At 41.0% G+C, this 22,180-nt stretch overlaps 1 protein-coding gene across 3 annotated transcripts in view; it reads right to left on the bottom strand.

Moving 5' to 3' along the window:
- Positions 1-10,540: 10,540 nt before the first annotated feature.
- Positions 10,541-22,180, bottom strand: part of LOC140199788 (gamma-aminobutyric acid receptor subunit rho-3-like) — a 34,692-nt gene continuing 23,052 nt past the window's right edge. For all 3 annotated transcript variants that reach the window (XM_072262279.1, XM_072262277.1, XM_072262278.1), the window contains 2 exons: positions 19,674-19,870; positions 10,541-11,225 (listed from right to left, as the gene is read on the bottom strand). In XM_072262279.1, coding sequence (XP_072118380.1) covers positions 10,923-11,225; positions 19,674-19,870 — 500 coding nt within the window. In that variant the 3' untranslated portion in view covers positions 10,541-10,922. The remainder of the gene's footprint in view (positions 11,226-19,673; positions 19,871-22,180) is intronic.

Genomic DNA, 22,180 nt, shown 5'->3' with positions numbered 1-22,180 from the left:
GTTCTTGTTCATGTAAATATTTTGTACATATTGTTTTTTTCTTATAAACAAAACCTTATTTCCAGAAGTGTGTGGTTTCTATTCACTGCCTTCTTCTGATACCTGGGTTCTTCTGATGGCCTATTAGCACCTAGTGTAATTAGATTTTCTCTAAAGAGTGCGACGAGTAGTCACACACGATAAGACTGGAGCAACACAGGTGTTACAATATGGATCACAACAGATGTGGCTGGTGTCAAACTGAAAATGGATACAGGGCCAGCTTTGTCTGTAATATCAGAGGCTGACTACAACACAAGCTACCATTAGAAAAGATCTTGGTGATGCTAAGGACCTACACAGGTAAAAAGTGTCTCACAAAGGCAAACTGAAAGTGAATGTGATGCAGAGAGTCAAAACACCTCCAAGCCCTATGAGCTTTACGTGTTGAAAAGTGGATGGCCAGCACTTTTCGGACTTGAATGGTTGAGAAAAATCCAACTAGACTGGAACTCAATCAAAGCTCTCAATGTAGCATCAACAGGCAACTGCAGCCCAAATGGTAGCACTAACCAAAGGCTTTCACAGCTGGTTAATGCTAATGAGAAGGTGTTTTAGAACATTATTGGTAAACTCAAAGGCATGTAGGCCAAAATTGAACTGAATGAAGCAGCAACACCAAAATTCCATAAAGCCTTGCCAAAATTGGATGCTGAATGTAGAGCTTGGATGTGTTTGGTATTCTCTCCAAGGCTGAGTGGAGTGATTGGGCGATGCTCATTGTCCTGGTGATAAAGAAAGGGAAGGCTGGAGCTGTTCATATATGAGGACTTCAAAATGAGCATCAACTCTGTGCTGCGTACTGTGCAGTATCCCCTGCCATGAATAGAAGACATTTTGGCGTCTTTGGCAGGCAGGGAGAGATTTTCGAAGATTGACTTATCACAAGGCTATCTGCAAATGGAGATTGAGGAGTCAAGCAGGAAGTTCCTCACAATCAACACTCACAAGGGACTGTTCTAGTATAACCATCTTGTCTTTGGCATCGTATCAGCTCCAGCAATTTGGCAAAGAGCAATGGACCAAGTGCTTCAAGATATCTCAGGAACGCAATGTTACCTTGATGACATCATTATGACTGGCAAGAGTGATGAAGAGCATCTCCAGAGCCATGGTAAAGTACTTACCAGGCTGAGTGACCATGGTCTGCGCGCAAAGAGAGAGACGTGATTTTTTTCAAGAATGAAATCTCACATTGTGGACATGTCATTGACAAGTGTCACGTACTCCGTGACGGGTTAAAGAACCAGCAGAAATGGAAAACACTTTGGAGTCCAGTATTGCTATTAACTAATGGAATTTATTAGTAACTACGCAATACAGTAATATAAATGCAGATAAATCAAACAGATTAGCAATGATTATATATAAGTAAGTATATCAGTAAGTGTGGAAATATATGAAAATCAAGCTTCTTCAAGTCTAGGGGTAAATAGATAGTCTTAAGATGATGAGTAAAGTTCAGTTCAGTTGATGGTACTGAGTTGAGTAGTGATGGAGAGAGAGCGAGGGAGATTTGAGTCTTCAGGTGAGCTGTCGCCGTCAATCTTCCAGTTGTCCTCCAAAATCCTTTAGAAGTCACCGACTGTGACCACAACAAAGGGGACCGTTCTTCTGTGGTGGAACTATCAACCCAGGCGGGGGTTGTACACACGAATAACTCCCCACCGGTCACACCCTGTTCACACTGTGAGAGCCACTGATCAATCCTCCAAAACCCACTTTTTCTGTGGGCACAAGAAAGCTCATTCAGTGTCCAAAATCATGTGTCTGAGGTCTGTCATCCGACCTTCTATTTATCTCCCAGTACTGAGTACCAACTGTCATTCAAACAGCTCTTCCCTTCTCTGTCTGTAAGAACGTACAAGCAGGCATTGACCTTGTAGAAAGTATAAACAAACTGTGAGCAGTCTTCGTCCGTCTCTCTCTCTCTCTCTCTCTCTCTCTCTCTCTCTCTCTGTCCCTCCCTCCCTCCCTCCCTCCCTTTCTCTCTCTTCAAAAGCACAGTTCATAGGGGTAATTCAGGACCCTGTCACACAAGCATGGCTTACATAAGGCCTAAGAGAAGACTGAAGCAGTGCTGCAGGCACCCAAACTGAAAAATGTGTCACAACTCTGGTCATACTTAGGCCTGTATGGGTTTCTCCCAAATCATGCTTCAGTACTGCACCCTTGAATGCACCATTGCAGGCAGGAGCAGAGTGGGAGTGGTCAGAAAGATGTGAAAAAATATTCAAGGAAACAAAGAATCTAATAACATCAGATGAATTGCCCACCCATTATGACTCATCACTGCCTAAATGGGTCCCTTATCGCATTGGTGCTGTTTTGTCACACACTATGAAAGATGGTTCTGAACGTCCAATTGCATTTGCTTCAAGATCACTGACGAACGCAGAACACAACTACACACAGATTGGCCAAGAGGCCCTTAGTCTAGTATGGAGAGTAAGGAAGTTCCATCACTACCTATACAGACAAAAGTTTACTCCAGTGACAGATGATCAGGCGTTTGCGTCCATTTTCAATCTCAGGAAGGGAATCCCAATGACGTAACATTGAGCACTTTTCCGAGGAACCCACTCGTATGGCGTAGAGTTCAAGGGTACCAAACAACACAGCAATGATAACGGCTTGTCACTGTTGATAACTAAAGAGGAAAAGTCTTTATTCTGTGACCTAGCAGATGTGTTCCACACAGCATTAGTGGACCAGCTGCCGGTAATAAATTCTGAAATGCAAAGAGAAACAAGGAATAACCCAACATTGAGAGCTTTGAGATTGAACAGGAAGTCCTAGTATGTGATTCCCGGGAACACAAATGAACGCCGGTAGGACAGCTACAAGAACCAGTCCGCTAATGGACACAGCAGATGTTGGAGATCATACGTGGAGATGTCATGTGGACCAAATACAGGATGCTCAGCCGAAGATCACGGCTGGAACACTTGCATCCAACAAGACGGACCCATTGCATCCACCGGACTTGTCTCTCAATGATGATCATGTCACTGACACCCACGAGACATCCACAACAGGGAAAGTTGGCTCTGACAAGACACCAGCCAAACCTGATGCCACTCCACAGGTCCAGAGGCACTATCCTGAAAGAAAGAGACTGCTACCCAAAAGACTGAGCCTTTAGTATAGTTATGGACTGTTATTGTGAAAGCATGTTTAATTGAACATCGTCTGTTAAAGGGAAATTGAATTTTTGTTACATATACAGTTTTTTGTTACATTAATCTAAAGGGGGAGGAAATGTGGGGTATGAACTTCTTTTAACGCAATGACTCCCTTTAGCACTAATTATTGACTGATAACTTATCCATGTGCATTGATCTGTTGCTCTCTCTGCAAAGTAAATAAACACGTTAACTTCATCTCCCGAGTGCGTGCCTTTATTTATTTGATGTGTAGTTGTACAGATGCAACGATGGCAACATTGTTCTGTTATTCGAACAATTCAGGAGTATTGAAATGGATGTGTAAAAATGCTATTAGCTGAAAACATTAACTGGATTACTCTCTGACTCCCTCTACATGTGCTGTTGAGTATATTCAGTATACTTTGTTTCATTTCAGGTTTTCTGAATGTGTAGTACTTTATTTTTGCATTGTTAACATGGAGAGATGTTTTCAAAACAATTGCCACAATCAGGGATTTGAGAAATAAAGTACTTACAGTGCCTTGAAAAACGTATACAGCCTCCAACCTTTGTTCACATAAATGAGGATTACAACCAAGGATCTTGATCAATTTAACTGGGAATTTTTAGTTTTGAATTACATGCTCCCCAAAAACAAGGAAAATTGTATAGCATGAAAAAGTAAAAATCTAAAAATGTGGAATGTCATATCTACTTATTATTCTTCGCTCAGTACTTAGTTGAGCCACTTCTCGCAGAAACAGCCAGTAGTTCTTTTGCATAAGTCTCTTTTAGCTTTGCTTCTTTTAAAGCCACTCCATGGTTGTCTGGCTGTGTTTATTAAATCATTGTCCTGCTGAAAGATGAACTTCTTCCCCAGTTTAAGCTTTTTTGGCAAAGGCTTACAGGTTTTTTATCCAGGATCTCTTTGTATTCAGCAGTGTTCATCTTTCCATCAATCCTGAACAGATTTCCAGTCCCTGCTGTTGAAAAGCTTCCCCACAGCATGATGCTACCTCCACCATACTCTACAGAAGGGATGGTGTTGCCTGGCTGATGCGCAATATTAGAGGTACACTACACTAGTGCTAAAAGAAGCATATCCTTGCCTGTAAAGACTTTGCAAAGCATCATTTAGGAGATATTGTAAAGATGTGGAAGAAGGTCTTGAGATCAGATGAGACTAAAGTGGAACTTCTTGGCCTCAACTTGTCACAATGGGGTGCTGGGAACTGACCCAAATGCAAGACACAGATACTGAAGTACAAGGAACAGGACTTGACTAGAGTAGGGATATGACAGGATACAGACAAGGAGCAGGGACAAGAATGCAGACTAGGGCTTGGACCCTGAGCCAGAGACTGAACAAGGACCCACAACTTGGGCCTTGCCTCGGGCTTGGGCCCCAGAACCAGGCATGGACATGACATGACTTCAGAACTAAAGGCTGGGGTCTTGAGGCTTGGAGACAGGCTTGGGGTCTTGGTCTAGAGGCTTGAGCTTGGAGACAGGCTGGGGTCTTGGGTCTTGAGGCCTGCAGGCTGGGGTCTTGGGTCTTGAGGCCTGCAGGCCGGGGGTCTTGGGTACTTCGAGGCTTGGGTACGGACTCCGAGTCAGAGACTGGGCAAGGACCCAGAACCTGGGACTTGACTCAGGCTCAGACTCCAGAACTAGGTGAGGACAAGGTGAGGCTACAGGACTGGACATGGCTTGGGTGTGGAACTCCTGGGTAGGGCAAGATGCAAGGACAGGTAAAGGCACATGGACAGGACTCGGATAGGACTGGACTCGGCACAGACTGGACGAGGGCCTTCAGGAGCACGGAGCCTTGGATTAGAAGAGACAGGAGCACGAAACACAGAGCCAGGACCCCTCCTTGGGAACAGGACATAGGGCCGGGACTCATACACAGAACACTGAACATGAAGAGACAGATCCCAACACAAGGTGGCGGCAAACAGCCGGACCCACCTAGCAAAGGCGTGGACACAGAGAGACAATTCCACACAACAAAAGACAGTTCCTTATCCTGACTTAACAAGGCTCTGATCTAGCTCTGGCAGTAAAACTTCAGCAATACAGGTGGGGTATAAAGGCTAGGTGAGCAGGCAGAGAGTCAGACAAGGTATCCAAGCAGAGAGGCGGGCGGGTGGGGTGGGATGGGGTGGGGCAGGTCAGGGCAGGGCAGGGCGGGGGGGCGGGGAACAAGGAGGGAAATGGAACAGTCCAGCAGGGAATCCCTGGTTTGCAGAGGTATTTATGTCTCAGCCCCAAAACGAGAAATATGTGCCCACAACAGAAGCTGGGGAAAACCAGAAACCCTGGAACAAGGAATCATGAACCGGACCGTGAACCGGAACACGGAGCTCACGGACCGGACTATCACACAACTCTAAGCAGTACAGGTGGTGTAAATCTAATATTGCGCATCAGTAATAATCATTTCTGTGAACATAAGGTTGGGGGCTGAATACTTTTACAAGGCACTCTACGGCCCTGACCCATTGATAATGGACACTTCTGAGCAAAAATCTTGGAGAATGAGAGGCATTGTGAGGATGTGAAGAGAAAAACAGTCATGGACTTAATTATGGTGAGTGGTAGCTGTTGAGTTTGTTCATTGCTTTTTAGATAACGCTTCTACCGTTGTCCTTACTCTCATTCCTCAGTTTGTAGCATTACAGATACTTTCCTTATCATAATTGCTATCAGCTACAGAATCCAGAGGCATTGACAGGTCAGGTCGTTGAGTAGTTTGGAGAGTGATACACGCCTTCTGCCATTCATACTGGACTAATGTATACTCCGAACAAAAAACTTGATGGTCTCAATACCATCCCAAGCCCTCCTTCTCTATTTTGGGCAGTTATGAGCCAGAAATTCCCAATAAATCAATGGGGATGTGATACTTCTTCAAAGCAGTTTTTAGAACATCATTGAATTACTTCCTCTGACTTCCTTGTAATCCCTCTCCACCTGGTTGACACTTGCCATTATAAAGTGTCTGCCTTAGGACTTCTGGTGTGTATCTCTACAGATGATGAGGCCCATCCATTAGAGCTGATTGAATGCAATGGAGCCATCATGCTGGGGCTGCTTACTTTGATTCAGTTATCTCTGTGAATTTGAAGCATTTTTCAAAGATTCATTTGGTGTTACCTGTCCAGTGCATTGAGGGGCCTGGTGTAGTTAGTCCATGATTCAGAAGCACACAAGAAGGTTAGGATCTCTCTTGCCTAGTAGACTATAAGTTTGAGATCTTAATCTTTATACATTATTTTCCATAAATGTTCAAATGCTGTGTTGATGCAATTCAAACTGTGGTGAATTAGTGGAAGCAACTTTGTTGAGAAGTTACTTCCAAGACACACTCTCTTCTCCCTGCTGCCATCAAGAAGCAGGTATTGAAAGGCAGAGTTTGATGGCTCTGGACCTCTTCTGACTGGAATTCAGAAGAATAAGTGGTGACCTCATTGAAACCTATCAAACATTGAAAGGCCTTTGTAGAGTGGATGTGGAGAGGATGTTTCCTATGGTAGGGAAAGTCGAAGACCAGAGGACACAGCCTCAGAATAGAGGGGTGTCCTTTTAGAAGGGAAATGCAGAGGATTTCTTTTAGTCAAAGAGTGATGAGTCCGTGGAATTCATTGCCTCAGGCAGCTGTGGAGGCTAAGTCATTGGGTATATTTAAGGCAGAGGTTGATAGATTCTTGATTAGTCAGGTGATGAAGGGATACGGGGAGAAGGCAAGAGATTGGGACTGAAAGAGAAAATGGATCAGCCATGATAAAATGGTGGAGCAGACTCGAGGGACCAAATGGCCTGATTCTGCTGCTATATCTTATGGTCTTATGGACAATAAACATGCTTCTGAATGTATGCATAAGTAAACATTGTCCATATGCTACAGCTTGATGACTGAGTTTAGAGTGACTTAGATTCTGGATTGAAGATAACATAGATTGGACAGTTTCTCATTTATGCTGTAGAGGTAAGATGCAGTATTACACTGAGGAAATTGGGATGATGAATCAATTTTGCTTGATTCCAGTCTACAATTAGATGGGTCTCATGTTGAATTGTTGGCTAAGTTCATGACTAGCATGTCATTGTGAAGCCATCAATAGAATTGTGATATAATGGAGTCTTTCCTGTTGATAAAAAGGAATTAAGTTAAACCTTGAGATGCATGTACATTTTGCTAATTGCCTCCTGCACCAATGGGAAATAAAAATAAATCAAAGTAACTGCAAAGCACTTCCTATTTGCTAATTTGGTTACATTGGGACAATAAGACATAACTGTGAAGTGACCCTTCAGGGAAGACCAGCGGTTTTACTAATTGTTGTTATTACGTCTGCAAAATAGGGGAGGGGAGGAGAAGATGGCGGCACGACGCAGTGCGCACGGCTGCTCCGAAATGATATCATATTTGTTAAGTAGTGGCCGTGCACAATCCTGATTTGATGGAGACCTGACGTGAGAAACACAGAGGAACATCTGGAGAAACTTCTGAAATGCCCGTTTCGCTGCCGCTGCTCTGTGCGATCGAGAATCTCCGGAGGGGAAGGCCCCAAATCTTCAGCGGCAGAGATGGTGCTCGGTGCTCGGTGTCAGAGGCTGGAAGTTTTTGGATGGACTCAAGAGTCGGCTGTGGTCGGGTGCTTCCGGGGTGCTGCATTGGCAAGTTTGCGGCGCTGGAAGCTCATGACAGGGAGAGCTTTTCTTCCTACTACAGTCTGCGTGAGATGATGGGACTTTCAAGAGACTTTGAGACTTCTTTTTACTGTGCCCATGGTCTGTTCTTCATCAAATTATGGTATTGCTTTGCACTGTTGTAACTATATGTTATAATTATGTGGTTTTTGTCAGTTTTTTTAGTCTTGGTTTGTCTTGTGTTTCTGTGCTATCATTCTGGAAAAAATATTGTATCATTTCTTAATGCATGCATCATTAAATGACAATAGAAGAGGACTGCGTGTCCTCATAATCTAATCTAATCTACAAAAATTATTAGGATTCTATTACTGTGAATAGTGAAATATACAGTAAGTAAAACATTTTAATGTATGTGTAATTTCAAACAACGATATGGGAAATGTTGATATCGGGCAAGATGTACCATTTTAAACACCTCTTTTGGGTGGTTTAGCACACATACAATAACTTTGTTTTTTGTATACCTGTGAAAAAATTCCTTAAATATTTAAACTCAGATGGTCATTTGGTGAGCAAAAGAGCTTGCTTCCATGCGGTATTTCACTCTGACTTGGATATCTGCCCCTTTACTCTTATTCTCTAAGCTTTAGTCTTTTGTTAAATTATGTATGTAGGTTCAATTCTATTAATACTCTGTCTCTTTTTGGGTAGAGATGAGAACTATTTTGGCACTTTTCAAAGAAGTTATAAATTCTTTTCATGTTCTCAATGGCCTCAACCTCTACAACAAAAACAGATTAATTAAATTTGGCTGAGTGGTATAATAACAACAACATCTTACTCAACGTCAGTAAGACCAAGGAACTGATTGTAGACTTCAGGAGAGGGAAACCAGAGGTCCATGAGCCAGTAATCATTGGAGGATCAGAGATGGAGAGGGTCAGTAACATTAAATTCCTGGATCTCAGAGAACCTGTCATGGACCCATCATATAAATATAATTGCAAAGAAAGCATGACAGCACCTCTACTTCTTCAGCAGTCTCTGGAGATTTGGCATGTCACTAAAAACCTTGGCAAACTTCTATAGATGTGTGGTGGAAAGTGTGCTGACTGGCAGCATTACTCCCTGATATGGGAACACCAATGCCTTTGAGTGGAAAATCCTGCAAAAGGTAGTGGATTCAGTCCAGTACTCACGTGTAAAACCTTCCCAACCATTGAGCACATCTACATGAAACATTGCTGTAGAAAAACAGCATACTTCATCAAAGATCCTCACCACTCAAACCATGTTTTTTTTTGCTGCTGCCATCAGGTATGTTGGCCAGAAAGAACTACATTCTATAAATCAGTGAATTCAAATGAATCAAGGACAGTGGAAGCAGACAGACTAATTGTCTTTGTTCTTGCCGCATGCTCGGGAATGGAGGCTGCCGTTTTGTGAAGACACTCTATTCTCCATTTTGTGAGCTTGACATGCTTGGCTTGATCAATATTTTAAAGAAGACACAATGATACTTCATGTAATCTGCTGGACTGGAGATCATTTCCAAATAGGAAGCTATTTGTGAGATGTTCTTTGGTTGGATATAACATGCTGGTTTGTGAATGTTGGGGTTGGTGCCTGCCTGGAGTGATTCGAGCTTGTTGCTGATTGAGAACAGCAGCCATAAATTATCGACTGTCACTTGATGGGAAGAGGGCAATAAATGGATGCAGGCTTGGAGCAGAGCCTATAACAAGGTGTTAAAGGTCAGACACATAACCTGTGGCCAATGACATTGGAATGCAATATTTGAATTGATAACGAATGGATAAAAAGGTGGCTGTTTCGTGTGTGCTGGCAGCGGTAACTTCGAAGAATAACTATTGCAGATACAAACATGAGCGACCCTGCGTGAGACACGTGGCAGGATTACAACACCTGGCCAGTGTAGACTCCTTTGCCCGGGTAATACCTTTGCTATTCCTTGACTATTCAGGAGCGTAGTGTATGGGAGAAAGCGAGTGTGTGTACAAGGTATTTAGTGTATGAATTCACGTACTTGTTAGTTTAAACAATAAAGGTACTTGTCAGTAAATGCAGATCTCTCTGTGCCTCACTGATCATTGTTATAAGAGGTAATTTTTACAACAGGTAGAAGGTACAAGTGCCTCAGAATTCACACCACCAGGATCGAGAACAGTTACTGCCTCTCAATCATCAGGTTCTTGAATTAAAGGCGATAGCTACACTCTTGGTGTTCCCACAACCGATGGTCTCACTTTAAGGACTCTTTATCTTGTTATTTCATGCTCGTTATTCATTGCTATTTATTTATATTTTCACTCGCACAATTTGTTTTCCATTGATCCTGTTTACAGTCACTATTCTATAGATTTGCTGAGTTTGCCCGCAGAAACAGAGTCTCATGTGGTGCCATGTATGTACTCTGATACGTAATAAATTTTACTTTGAACTTTGTAATGTGCTTTGGTTGGTGCAGAGGACATAAGAAGTTCTATAAATGCAAATATTTAACTAAAACCTTTGTAAGAATAATCGGCTAACCTTTAGTAAGAAATACAGTAAAGTATTTTATGCTTGGAAATTTATCCTTTAATTTAAGAAAGTCTCCAGGAAATTTGGAATAATATTCATATTATATACAATACAATACAGAACTTAATTCAAGCTGATATTCTGTTCTTCTTTTCCAATATAACTATATCAGTAAAATCAACTGTATCTGATTTAAATACAAATGAAAGTTAATTTGTTTGTTTTGTCCTCTGTGCTGTCATACACTTGTCTACATGTGATTTCCATCAAGTTCTATAATAGCTTCAGATCTTTTTAAGAATGAAAGCTTATAAAAAGTTTGTAACATGGCAGCCTCCTAAAAACTACAGTATTTTCTTAGAACAGGCCAGAAAATATTATAAACTGAAGCACTGTTTCCTGTATGATGTACCTACCATTAGTTCAATATAGCATTATATGATCAAGAAATTTTGGAGCACCCTTAAATGGGTATTACACTTCTAGACCTCTGCAATCCAAAAATAATAAATGATTGGGTCTGATTAAAGTTCATGAAAATAAACACCAGTAAATGAAATTAAAAAGAAGAAATGCTGCAGGAAATAAAACCCTTGAGTAAGTGTCAATAGCATGATTGTTCCTTATAATAATTGCGGTAATGTTCCCCTTCGTGGACTTATTTCTTCCTATTTGTTGACCACCTGGATTTGGGCTGGACGCACGTTCACTGCCTTCAGTGTTTGGTACATTTAAGTGAGCATCAGCATAGTGGGACAGATCCAGCTGACTATCATGGTAGCATCCGTCAAAAGCCATGATCTGCGTCTGATTCAACCTAAAGGAATCTGAAAACTGAAAAATAATAATTCCTTCATGAATCACAAAGAACTGAGACAACCGTGGAAGCTTAATTATTTGAATTCAATAACCCTTTTCTGAATTGTAAATCTATTTAGCACACTTAAATTTATCTAAAATCTTCAAATCTATAGATTCACTTCAATAAAACCAGTTTTTCCAGCTTTATTTAAAATCCACTTCCTTCCTACTTCCCATATAATAGAGAAATATAATTCCACTTATGTTTCAAGTCCATTCAATAGGATTCTGGCCAGTGATGTGATGAAATTTCTTGAGAACTGACCCTGGTTAGCTATCAGATGTTGGTAGAACCATATTTCTGTATATTGCTGATCAGATCTCAAAGGGAGTGTTTAAATGGTGACAGATAATTAGGGCCAACTCTAATAGATTGGTTAAGCATAAAGGTCTGGATTTTGTTGGCATTTACTCACAGAACTGCTGCCACGTACCCTAATGAATGCTAACAAATTCAAGGCTACCACTTGCTGAAATGCACCAAATCTAGCTCTGGGAATTTAATGTCCAGTTTTGCATTGGCTTAGACATGGTGCTGCATTTCTAGTGCCTTCATTTGTATGGTGATTTTAACACTGTAAGGAAGAAAAATTGCATGATGCAAGTTACATTTTCTTCAATGTTAGGCTTAAGGTTTTCAATTATTGAAAATGCTTTATAAGCTTTAAATTGATATGTTCATTTAATATTAGTTTATGGAGATCAAGACAAATAGAAGCATGGCAATTGTGACAGTTGGCAAAGCTCAAAGTGGGGCTTTTTTCTCTGTGAAACATTTTCAAGTGACTTTCATGGATAGGGCATGAACTGCCATACTGGCACAAGTTCTGGTTTTCTTGCTGGCAAACATGAGATTTCTGTTATCTGTTCAGTAACCTCCCCGTCCTTTTGAGTCATTTATGACTTTCACCTCAAAACTCTGAATTGCATCCTTCAGGATGAATATCATTGTGTTGGAACTTGCAGTGCTGCAGACAGTGTTAATTTGTATAATGCTCATAATTCATCCAACTTGTCATCTTGTGTCATAAAATGAAACTGTTCCATACCACCTCCATCACAAGGAAACCTCCTTGTCAACTACTTTACGCGTAAATACCTCTGATGCATCAGTCATCAATGGAAAGTGTTCAGGTCCACACTGCTCCTCCATTATTCAAAATGTTTGCCTCCAATAGCAATTTAAAAGGCTCACAGATGCCTTAGGAATATTTATATACTTTAAGGACATTGTTTAACTTTATACATCCTTTAAATATTTACTTATTCCAAAGTACATTTATTATCAAAGTATGTATGCTGTATACAACCTTGAGATTCGCCTTCTTGCAGGCAGCCACAAAACAAAGAAAAAAAACCCACACAACAAAGACCATCAAACACCCAATGTGAGGAAAAGAAGAACAAATCATGCAAATGATAAAAAAAAGTAAACAAATAACACACAGTACTTTAACCACAGAGTCTCCACAAGTGAGTCCACAGCCACGGAACCAGTTCAGTGCCAATGGTTGTAGACCACAGCTGCAGGGTCATTTCAGTGCTGAAGTGAGAAAACCTCACAGAGTAGAGAGCTGGACACTGATTTGTCCTTTGCTCATGGCCTTGATGCCTTGATCAAATTGCACAAATAGTTAAACAGATTAAACAAAAGCACACAGAACATGAACTGTAGAGTCCTCAAAAGTGTGTCCGCAGCTGCAGGGTAGGTTCAGTACTGAGGCAAGTGAAGCCTGTCCAGAGCCCAATGGCTACAGGGCAACAACTGCTCCCAAACCTGGCGGCGGGAGACCTCAGATCCCTGCATCTCCCACCTGATGGTAGTAGCAAGAAGAGATGGAGACTGGTCAGATGGCGTTGAACATCTATTCATTTACTGCGCTTGTCCTCGATAATTTTAATCTCGCTCGACACTTTAATCGGCGCAGAGTAATGGAGCTGACCATGGGTTCATCTTCCGGCATCAGGACTCGACACAGTGTCCATCCTCGGCGATTTCCACCTCCACCATACCTGCACTCTCAAGAGTCTAGTTCACCAAATCCTCCGGCGATCACAAAAGTGCCAGATCATTCAGTCGGTTCAATTGAACATCCTTAAAAGAGAAATTACGGACTGCAGACTTCAGCAATAGCAGTTCAGAAATATACTTACTTGAGTATCTAGTAGTTTGTGAGCTGTCTGTAAAACAACACTGTTGGTCGCTGGTGCCATCTTGCAGTATGACAATTGCCAGTATCAAACACAATTTCTTTTATAATTACCATTATACTGGTCCCTAGAAGCATCTCTGGAAGAAGTGGTTAGCCACTTGAACAGGAACAGAAATTAATAGGAGTGAATTATCTTCATCTTCTTCATAGATTTCTACTTTAATTTTAGAAGAATAGTGCTGGAAATGACACCAGTTTTCAACTGAAGTTTGTATGTATTTGACTAGTTAATATCCTTTGCATGTTACTGACAATCTTCTTTCAACTTTGTCTTCTTTTATGATTTTCAGTGTTTCCGTAGCTGTTCCTTTTTTGCCCCATGTACCAGTGACTCTTCCATTTTTTGACCAGTGGATGTCTAGTTTACTCTTAATGTTTTAGTGATTGTATCTTCAATTTTTTTTTTGTGTTTACTACTATCTGCATTTCATTTTCGCATTTGATGAGTGCATGTTTTTTTTTGTATACAGTGCAAACGACAGCTATGTTATGGAGTTGTGGATGGTAGATGACTGCCAGTCAAGAGACCTGCTCTTTCTGTGGATAGTGCTGATTTTCTTGTGTGTTGCTACAATAAAACTCTGATAATCTGGCATTTTGCATTTCTCTATCTTTATTGGTTTTCGTTTCTGCCCTTCATTGCATCTGGTTAATGGTCATTGTTTAGATCAATTCTTGCAGGGAACTTAGTTTCTTGTTGATAGGATCTGGGCATTGCTGTCAGGACTGGCATTGTTACCCATACCTAATTACCTTCAAGAAGGTGATGATGTCGGTTACAGTTTTCATTGTGAACATGCCCTTGGATAGGAATTTTACACCCAATGATGACAAAACAGCAACACATTTCCAAGAAGTTTGAAGAGACACCTGTAGAACATGGTGTTTCCAAGTCTGCTTACTATGTCTTTCCTGATGATAGGGTTAAGGAATTTGGGATGGGCTTTGGTATAGATTTGGTAACTGCATGCTTCTTGTAGATAGTGAACAGTTACAGGCCTGTCATGGATGAGTGAATGTTTATGGTGGTGGTTGGCTGCCAGTCAAGTGAATTGTTCTTTCCTGTACAGTATTGAGTTTATTACATGTTAAAATGGTAAAACTCTGAAAATCTGACAAGCTTGGAACCTTGGTAATGCTAGATAAGCAATTTTTCCAGACTATTGCATGTTATTCCTATTAATACCATCAACAAATTTTAATTCACTTCTTTTTGATGTAACATAATTACATAATAAATTTCTCAGGTATGTGGGTTTACAGGTTGTGTTGGAAACAGGACTTAGTCATCTTAAAGAGAGCATGGGAATTGAGGTCCAGGTTGTTAGAGTGAGTTTTTCGGTAGGTGATTCATTTACACTTAAATGACTGGGCACCAGTCTTCTATTTCACAAAATACTGTGGATTGCGTTCACAACAATGCATTTCCTAAAAGCTGTGAATATTGGAATACTAGCCAGACGCTGCGGATGGAAGTGTAAAGTTCACAGGTAGTTTCAAAGACAGCCTTATCCATATTTTATTAATTGACCTCTATGTTAGCACGTAAAATACTAAATAAAAATATTGTGGATTTGACTTGCACTCCTAAAGGCTGTGAGTACCAACCAAGACATGTTGGCATCAGGAGGAAAGGATGAAGTCAGAAGGTGTGATGTTTTGTATGTATCTTCAAAAGGAAGCATTGTCTATAACTTTTAAATAGCGATTGCCTTTTGTGTTTAGCATATAAATATCGAGCCCACATTGGGCTAGCAGACCTTTCTACCGAAATGGTCTCCGTATGATGCCTGCTGTACCTTGTTGTGTTGAATAAAGAAGCTGCTTTGTATCTACCAGTGACTCTGTCTCTCCAGCGATTTCATCCACGCTACAACATTTGGTGTCAGGAGTGGGATATTTCGTGACTCATCGTGTGGCCAGCATTCCTAGGAGTCTAAGTTGGTGAGTATTTTTCTAAAATAACACTCACACTTGGATCTGTTCAGTTGATGGTACACGGGTACACGAGGTATCATGAACGCGGAGATCTGAACTGGTAGATATAAAAGTGTGTGCGTGTGAATGTGTGTTTATGTAAGTGAGGAATCGTTGCATGTTAACTTGGTTAACTTGTTGAGATTTGGACCACCAGTTGCGAAAGGTGGTAACCAATGGCACGATTCGAGACACCAGAGTAGGGCGTGTATACTCGTTCGGGAAGCTGCATTTTAGTGTATGTGTTTGCAAGTGTGATGCAAAGGAATACAGCGGGCATCATGAGTTCAGGTACTCAAAAGTGGCAGATTGTGGAATACATACACTGCGGTTTTAAGTATGTACTGTTTAACTGCTACCCATCTTTTATATTTTGCGTAGTGTGGGGATATCTCAGGGAGAGGTTTTACCCAGAGAGATCTACCAGAATGGCACCTACTGAGGTCAGGTAACATCAAGTTGAGAACCCTGATGATCCGAGCCAGCCCTTGACCTTGATTACGACTATTCATAAGCCCTTCACCCCCAGAGAGAAACAGAGCATCTTGTCTGAGCTGCCCTCACTTAAAGTCGCAAGTGGGAATTCAGAATTCTGGCGCAAGCTCAAGGAAACGGTTGAAATTCACCAGATGTACCCTAAAGATATACATGTGTTAGTGAAAGCAAAGTGCCCGAGGAATATATGGGACAGTATGGCCCAGGGGGTGCGGGATGGTACATGGGCAACTAGCGGGTGCACCAGTAATGAAGAAAGATATCGCTCTTTTAAAGGGGAAGTGAGGCAGCGGCTGGGGGATGGCAAGAGTAGCTGGGGAACGATAATGGCAGTGACCCAGAAGGCTGACGAGATAGCCATGGATTATGCAGTAAATATCGAGCATATGAGGAGTATTCAGGGTTGGATAATCCAGGGAGGGACGACCTAGTGTTCCCAGAAATGCTGAAGGAAGGCCTGAGCTCAGCCCACCAGGAAGTTTTAGATTTAGGTATAACGGTGGGGTCCAACTACTTTGCGATAGTCTAGTGGGCCAGTGAGATAGACCAAAGAAAAGGCAAGAGAAATCGTAAAGTGGGTATAGTGAATGTAGCTGCTGTGATGTCCCGGAGAGTTTGTTTTGCTTGCCGGCAGCCAGGCCACCCAGTAAAAGACTGTCAGACCAGGTATAAGACAGTGAAGGAGTTGATATGCTACAGCTGTGGCCTATCGGGACATGGCTGGAGACGGTGTCCAAAAGGGAGGGGGAAAACCCAGGCGAAGATCACGGCAGACACCCAGTCACTCACCCCATCAGCAACCAGTGTGACTGTCGATCAGATCAAAGAGCTAGTAACGGTGCCCCTTAGGGCAGAAAAAAGATGTGGTAGCGGGCTCCACTGCCAGCGCTGGTGACCCGTGGATGTACACAACGGCATTGTTAGGGGGACAGCAATGCAATATGTTAGTGGACACAGGGGCATCGGTATCGATAACAGACTTACCCTTACCAACAACAGGACAGGCCAGTTATATCAGGGGTGTAGGAGGGAAGACAGTAAAAGCAGAAAGAAGGGAGTCGCAAATACTAGGAATCGGGGGAGTGCAGCTTCCAGTGTATTTCTGGGTATGTCCAAATAATGAGGGCGCGATCCTTAGAATAGACATCCTAAGGGAAGCAGGAGCTGTTATAGATTCAGGAAAGGGAGAAATAATATGGACGAGTCAGGGGCATAACCAACAGAATACACACCCTGGCTAGCATAGGCACAGCTGCCCCAGTCACCAGAGACTGCAGCCCGGATGGGGTCTATGGGTTTCCTTGTCAGCAGTTCCCAGCAGTGTGGGCTAGACACAAGCAAGATTGCGGTCGAGTCAAGTTAAACCCAGTTAAAATAGAGGAGGGTCTGTATAAACCCCCTAAGCAGGACCCGATACAAACTGACACACTGACCGCTGTTCAGGGTATAGCAAAGGAACAAAAACACCAGGGGATACTCAGAGAGACTGCGGCCACTCCAGAACATAAAGTTTTCCCAGATCCTCCGACGGCAGACATTACTGCGAATAAGGAAGCAGGGGAACAGGAGGCAATTGAAATTGCAAGTGTGCAGGAGGAAACGACAGAAGCCAGCTTAGTAAAATTATATGAAGAGGTAGAGGCAAAAGAGAAGGAAAAATGGAGGAGAAAAGAAGCAAAGGAGGGACCAGATGGGTGCTGGACACATGGGGAGGAAAGAATCGTGTTGGCCCCACCCTGCATTAGACAGATATTACTAAAGTTATATCATGGTGCGATGCATCAGGGAAGGCAGAGCATCATCACAACCCTCCGACAGGACTGGTGGTGGCCAGGGATGGGCGGGGATGTTGAGAAATTCTGCCGCCATTGTATCATTTGTGCCCAGCATAACCCTGGTAAGGGCACCAGTCTTCTATTTGACGAAGTACTGTGGATTGAGTTCACAACAATGCATTTCCTAAAAGCTGTGAATATTGGAATACTAGCCAGACACTGTGGATGGAAGTGTAAAGTTTACAGGTAGTTTCAAAGACAGCCTTATACATACTTTATAAATATTAATTGTCCTCTATGTTAGCACGTAAAATACCAAATAAATGTATTGTGGATTTGACTTGTACTTCTAAAGGCTGTGAGTACCAACCCAGACATGTTGGTGTCGGAAGGAAAGGATGAAGTCAGAAGGTGTGATGTTTTTATGTAGCTTCAAAAGGAAGCATTGTCTATAACTTTGTAAGTAGTGATTGCCTTTTGTGTTTAGCATATAAATATCGGGTCCACATTGGGCTAGCAGACCTTTCTACTGAAGGGGTCTCTGTATGATGCCTGCTGTACCTTGTTGTGTCGAATAAAGAAGCTGCTTTGTATCTACCAGTAACTCTGTCTCTCCAGTGATTTCATCCACACTACAATAGGGTCTGTACCCAAGGTCAGACTTGAATTTTGGGTTACTGGTGCTGTGAAGTAGCAGCTTAATTAGCTACTACTCATGGTCAAACTGCATTCATTCAGACAAGTGGAGAGTATTTTATCACACTCTCAACTTCTGAGTGATGTAAACTACTCTCCCCAGGATACCCTGCCATTTTAGCTAAGCAATTTATGCAGTTGATCTAGTTAAGTTTCATGCTAATTATAGCCCTGAGAGGTTGAATGTGGTCAATTCAGTAATGGAAGTAAAAAAGTATTGAACATCATAAAATCCCCTGCGAACATTTTCTGTTCTGTCCTTAAGAAGTCTTTTGAAGCAGCTATCAATGACTGGGCCCAGGATAATGCATGAAGGAACTCCTGAAGAGAGATCTTGTTGCAGTGATAGTTGACCTTTAAAAATCAAAATTGCTTTTTTAAATGAGTTATGATTCCACCCCATTGGTAGATTTTAGCCAGATTCAGAGCTCATATCCTCCTCATGACCAATCTGCTTTAGATTCACTTTCCTCTTCTATCAGCGTTGCCACAAAGCAGACTGAATCATAAAATACAATTTCAACCTCAAACTCTTTACTCCTCCCATTGCTACTTGTTTAGCCACCTCCCTCTCCAGCTCACAAAATGAAAGGTCTCATCTCTCTTTCCCCCCAATTCCAGGTTCCAACTTGTTTATCCTGACTCCAGAAATCTACATTGTTTCTTCTTATTTTCTTCACACTAACTTTGTTTAACTCAAAATCATTTTATGGCCCCTTTCTTACTAATTTTCTTTCCTGTTCTCCCATGCTGCTGGTTAACTTTAGCAGATTAATTTTGCAATCTTATAAAATTCTATACTTGGTGGTGACTTTAAATGATATATTCATTAACAGCAATGTGTATTTCTGACTGTAGCAAATACTAAGCCAGACATATATTTGTTGAAGAAGAAAAAAAATCATGTATTTGTTTCATTTGCATGATTTTTTAAAAAATCACCTATGTGTAAGACAATTCGTACTGATGTTTCCTATTTAAATAGAAATTAATGAACTGAGGCTATGTCAGATGGAATTTATAGAATTGTTTCGAATGGTAAATATAGTAAAATAGATTCTGCAGAACTTCATTTGCTTTTTGCAGTTTGTTCCAAATGTATTGCCACTGGGAATATAATCCTATTGCATTTTGTGAAAATCACCACACAATGGGATGCATATATTGGATTGTATATCTATATATAATTTATGAAATTTACATTTAAAGTACTTTCCCCATCCATGTTGCATACCCTATCTTCAGATTAAGGTCAAATATCTTACCTTCTCTCTCTGTTTCATTTTCATCCTTTCTTCAACAGTGGTTATATAATTTACAGCTGCATATTCAATTATCGAAAGGAAAACAAAGAGAAAGCTGACCCAGAGATAGACATCCACAGCTTTAACGTAGGACACTCGAGGCATCGAAGCATTCACTCCAGTTATAATTGTCGACATTGTCAGAATAATTGTAATTCCTTTCAATGAAGAAGATACAAAAATTATTAATGGTACAAAGCCGATATTGATTAAAAGAACTTGCGTCTAAACCCTGGGTTGAATCAGGAGAAGAGAGTGTGTGAAGAATCCACCAATTGCCTGAATCTCCAGTTCTTTTTGGATTTTGCCCCTTTTTGATCAAACAATTTATGGTAGTGCCAGTTAAGACACTGCTACAATCAAGATGGTGTTGAATCTTGTGTGATCAGCCAGAATATACACATAAAAATCTAAGCCTGTTTATGGGATTCACACAGAGTATAGTAATTTTAAACAGCTCTTTCAAAAATTTATTGAATCAATTAAAATTGTAGACAGTTCTGGCTAACGTACTAATATAAATAATAATGTAATTTAGTTTGGGTGCAAATGCATGGAATTTCCCCAATGCCACTTACACCATGACATTTATTGGTTTCTGCAACAATGTTCTTTATTGCAAAGTTATGTCTAAATTTCCTGCAATGCGTACAAAGTAGAGAGTGGAATATGCACACTTTTACTTAATTTTGATAACTTATTTTAAAAATCTTTTACCTTTGCCACTGTTTTTCCATTATTATTCAATACAGGAGTTTGCAATTAGGAAAACCATTTCAGATGGTGTATGGGGCAGTTGGAAATGTGAAAGTCTGAAAAATCATGTGTCATTGAGTTTGACAGCACTTTGATTAAATAGGGTGATGATCTCAGCTAAAAGAAAAACACTAACAGCCCATCAGCTCTAGAAATCAGAGTATCTAGTGAATATCCAGTGACCAATGGCAACATCTCGCAGACAGCTTACCAAACTGCTGGATACTCAAAGTATATTTATTATCAAAGTACGTAAGTGGTGTATAACCCTGAGATATGTCTTCCTACAGACAGCCATGAAACAAAGAAAACCACAGAATCCGTTCAAAGAAAAACATCAAACCCCAAATAAAAACAAATCATGCAAACAGCAAAAGACAGAATATCAAACATCAAACCACAAAGTCAACAAAAACAGTCCTGAAATATTCAGTTTCAGCTCAGTTCAGCTATTTCTTCTTCTTTTTAAAAATATACTTCATCTTCTTCTTTTGAACTTTGATTGATTACAGCCTTTAATTTCCCTCTTAAGAATGTATTTATGGGCTGACTGAACGATCAGATGCTTCTGTGGTCTCCTGGGTGATTTAGTGTGGAGTGCAGCTATGGCCATCACTGGGGGTATATGCTGAGTCACTTTCTAATGGTCAATTCCTAATGGTGGACTATGAACCTGTAGTCAGCTGCATTACTGGGTACCAATTAAAGCAGCAACCAAGATTAAAATCAGCGAGGAGGAGAGCAGTAAATGAATGGGTGTTCAGTGCCATCTGCCTGCATTTGATTGGTCTCCCTCTCACTGCTGCTGGCGGAAGATGCAGGAGTCTTGGGTCCCAAGCAGCAAGGTTCGATCACCTTGGTGCCTCGTTACTCTTAGCTATGAACTCAGTTTCGGCTGTGGTTTGATGTTTAATGTCCTCTGCACTGAATTTGCTTTACTATTTGCGTGATTTGATTGTGGTGCTTCAGCGCAGAACTGGATCTGTGGTTGTTGTATGAAGCCATCAACACAGCACTGATCTGACTGACTTGGTGGCTGTGGCCATTGCCATCGGCTTCTGGACTGCCTTTACTCACCCTGGTGGCTCATAGCTGTGGACTCAATTTTGGGGAGTCTATGGTTTGATGTTGAATGTTTTGTGTGATGTCTGTTTGACTTTTGCTGTTTGCATGATTAGTTCTTTTCATTCATACACCCGATGATCTTGTTGTGTGGGGTTTTCTTTAAAAAGGTTCTATGTTTTTTTTGTTTTGTGGCTGTCTGCAAGAAGGTGAATCTCAAGGTTGTATACTGTAAACATAAACATACTTTGTTAATAAATGTACTTTGAACTTTGGACATGAGACATTTAAATATACAGGTGCACTGTATATATGCAGAAGCAAATTTCTGGCAAAGTGTATTGAACTTTCTTAATTTGATCTATGTCTTGGGACAGAGCCAAATAGTAAAGTATGCATGATAATTTCAGGGAATAGGTTGCAATAACAGCACAAATATAATCAAAACATTTTTGTAACACTGGTATCATTCAATCATAAGCAAATTTTTTCATAAAAATACAACACAATCCCTTTTCTAATTTAGTGATATCAATATTATAAATATATTTTGGGATAATAATTTCTTTAGAGCTGGAGACACATATAGTAATCTTAATGAAAGTAATGAAAGGTAGTAGCAGAAAATACTATATTCCTTTAAAACAATA

This window comes from Mobula birostris, chromosome 6 (assembly GCF_030028105.1).
Source record: "Mobula birostris isolate sMobBir1 chromosome 6, sMobBir1.hap1, whole genome shotgun sequence".
In the NCBI taxonomy this organism is placed as follows: Eukaryota; Metazoa; Chordata; class Chondrichthyes; order Myliobatiformes; family Myliobatidae; genus Mobula; species Mobula birostris.
This window is presented reverse-complemented; position numbering and strand designations above follow the sequence as displayed.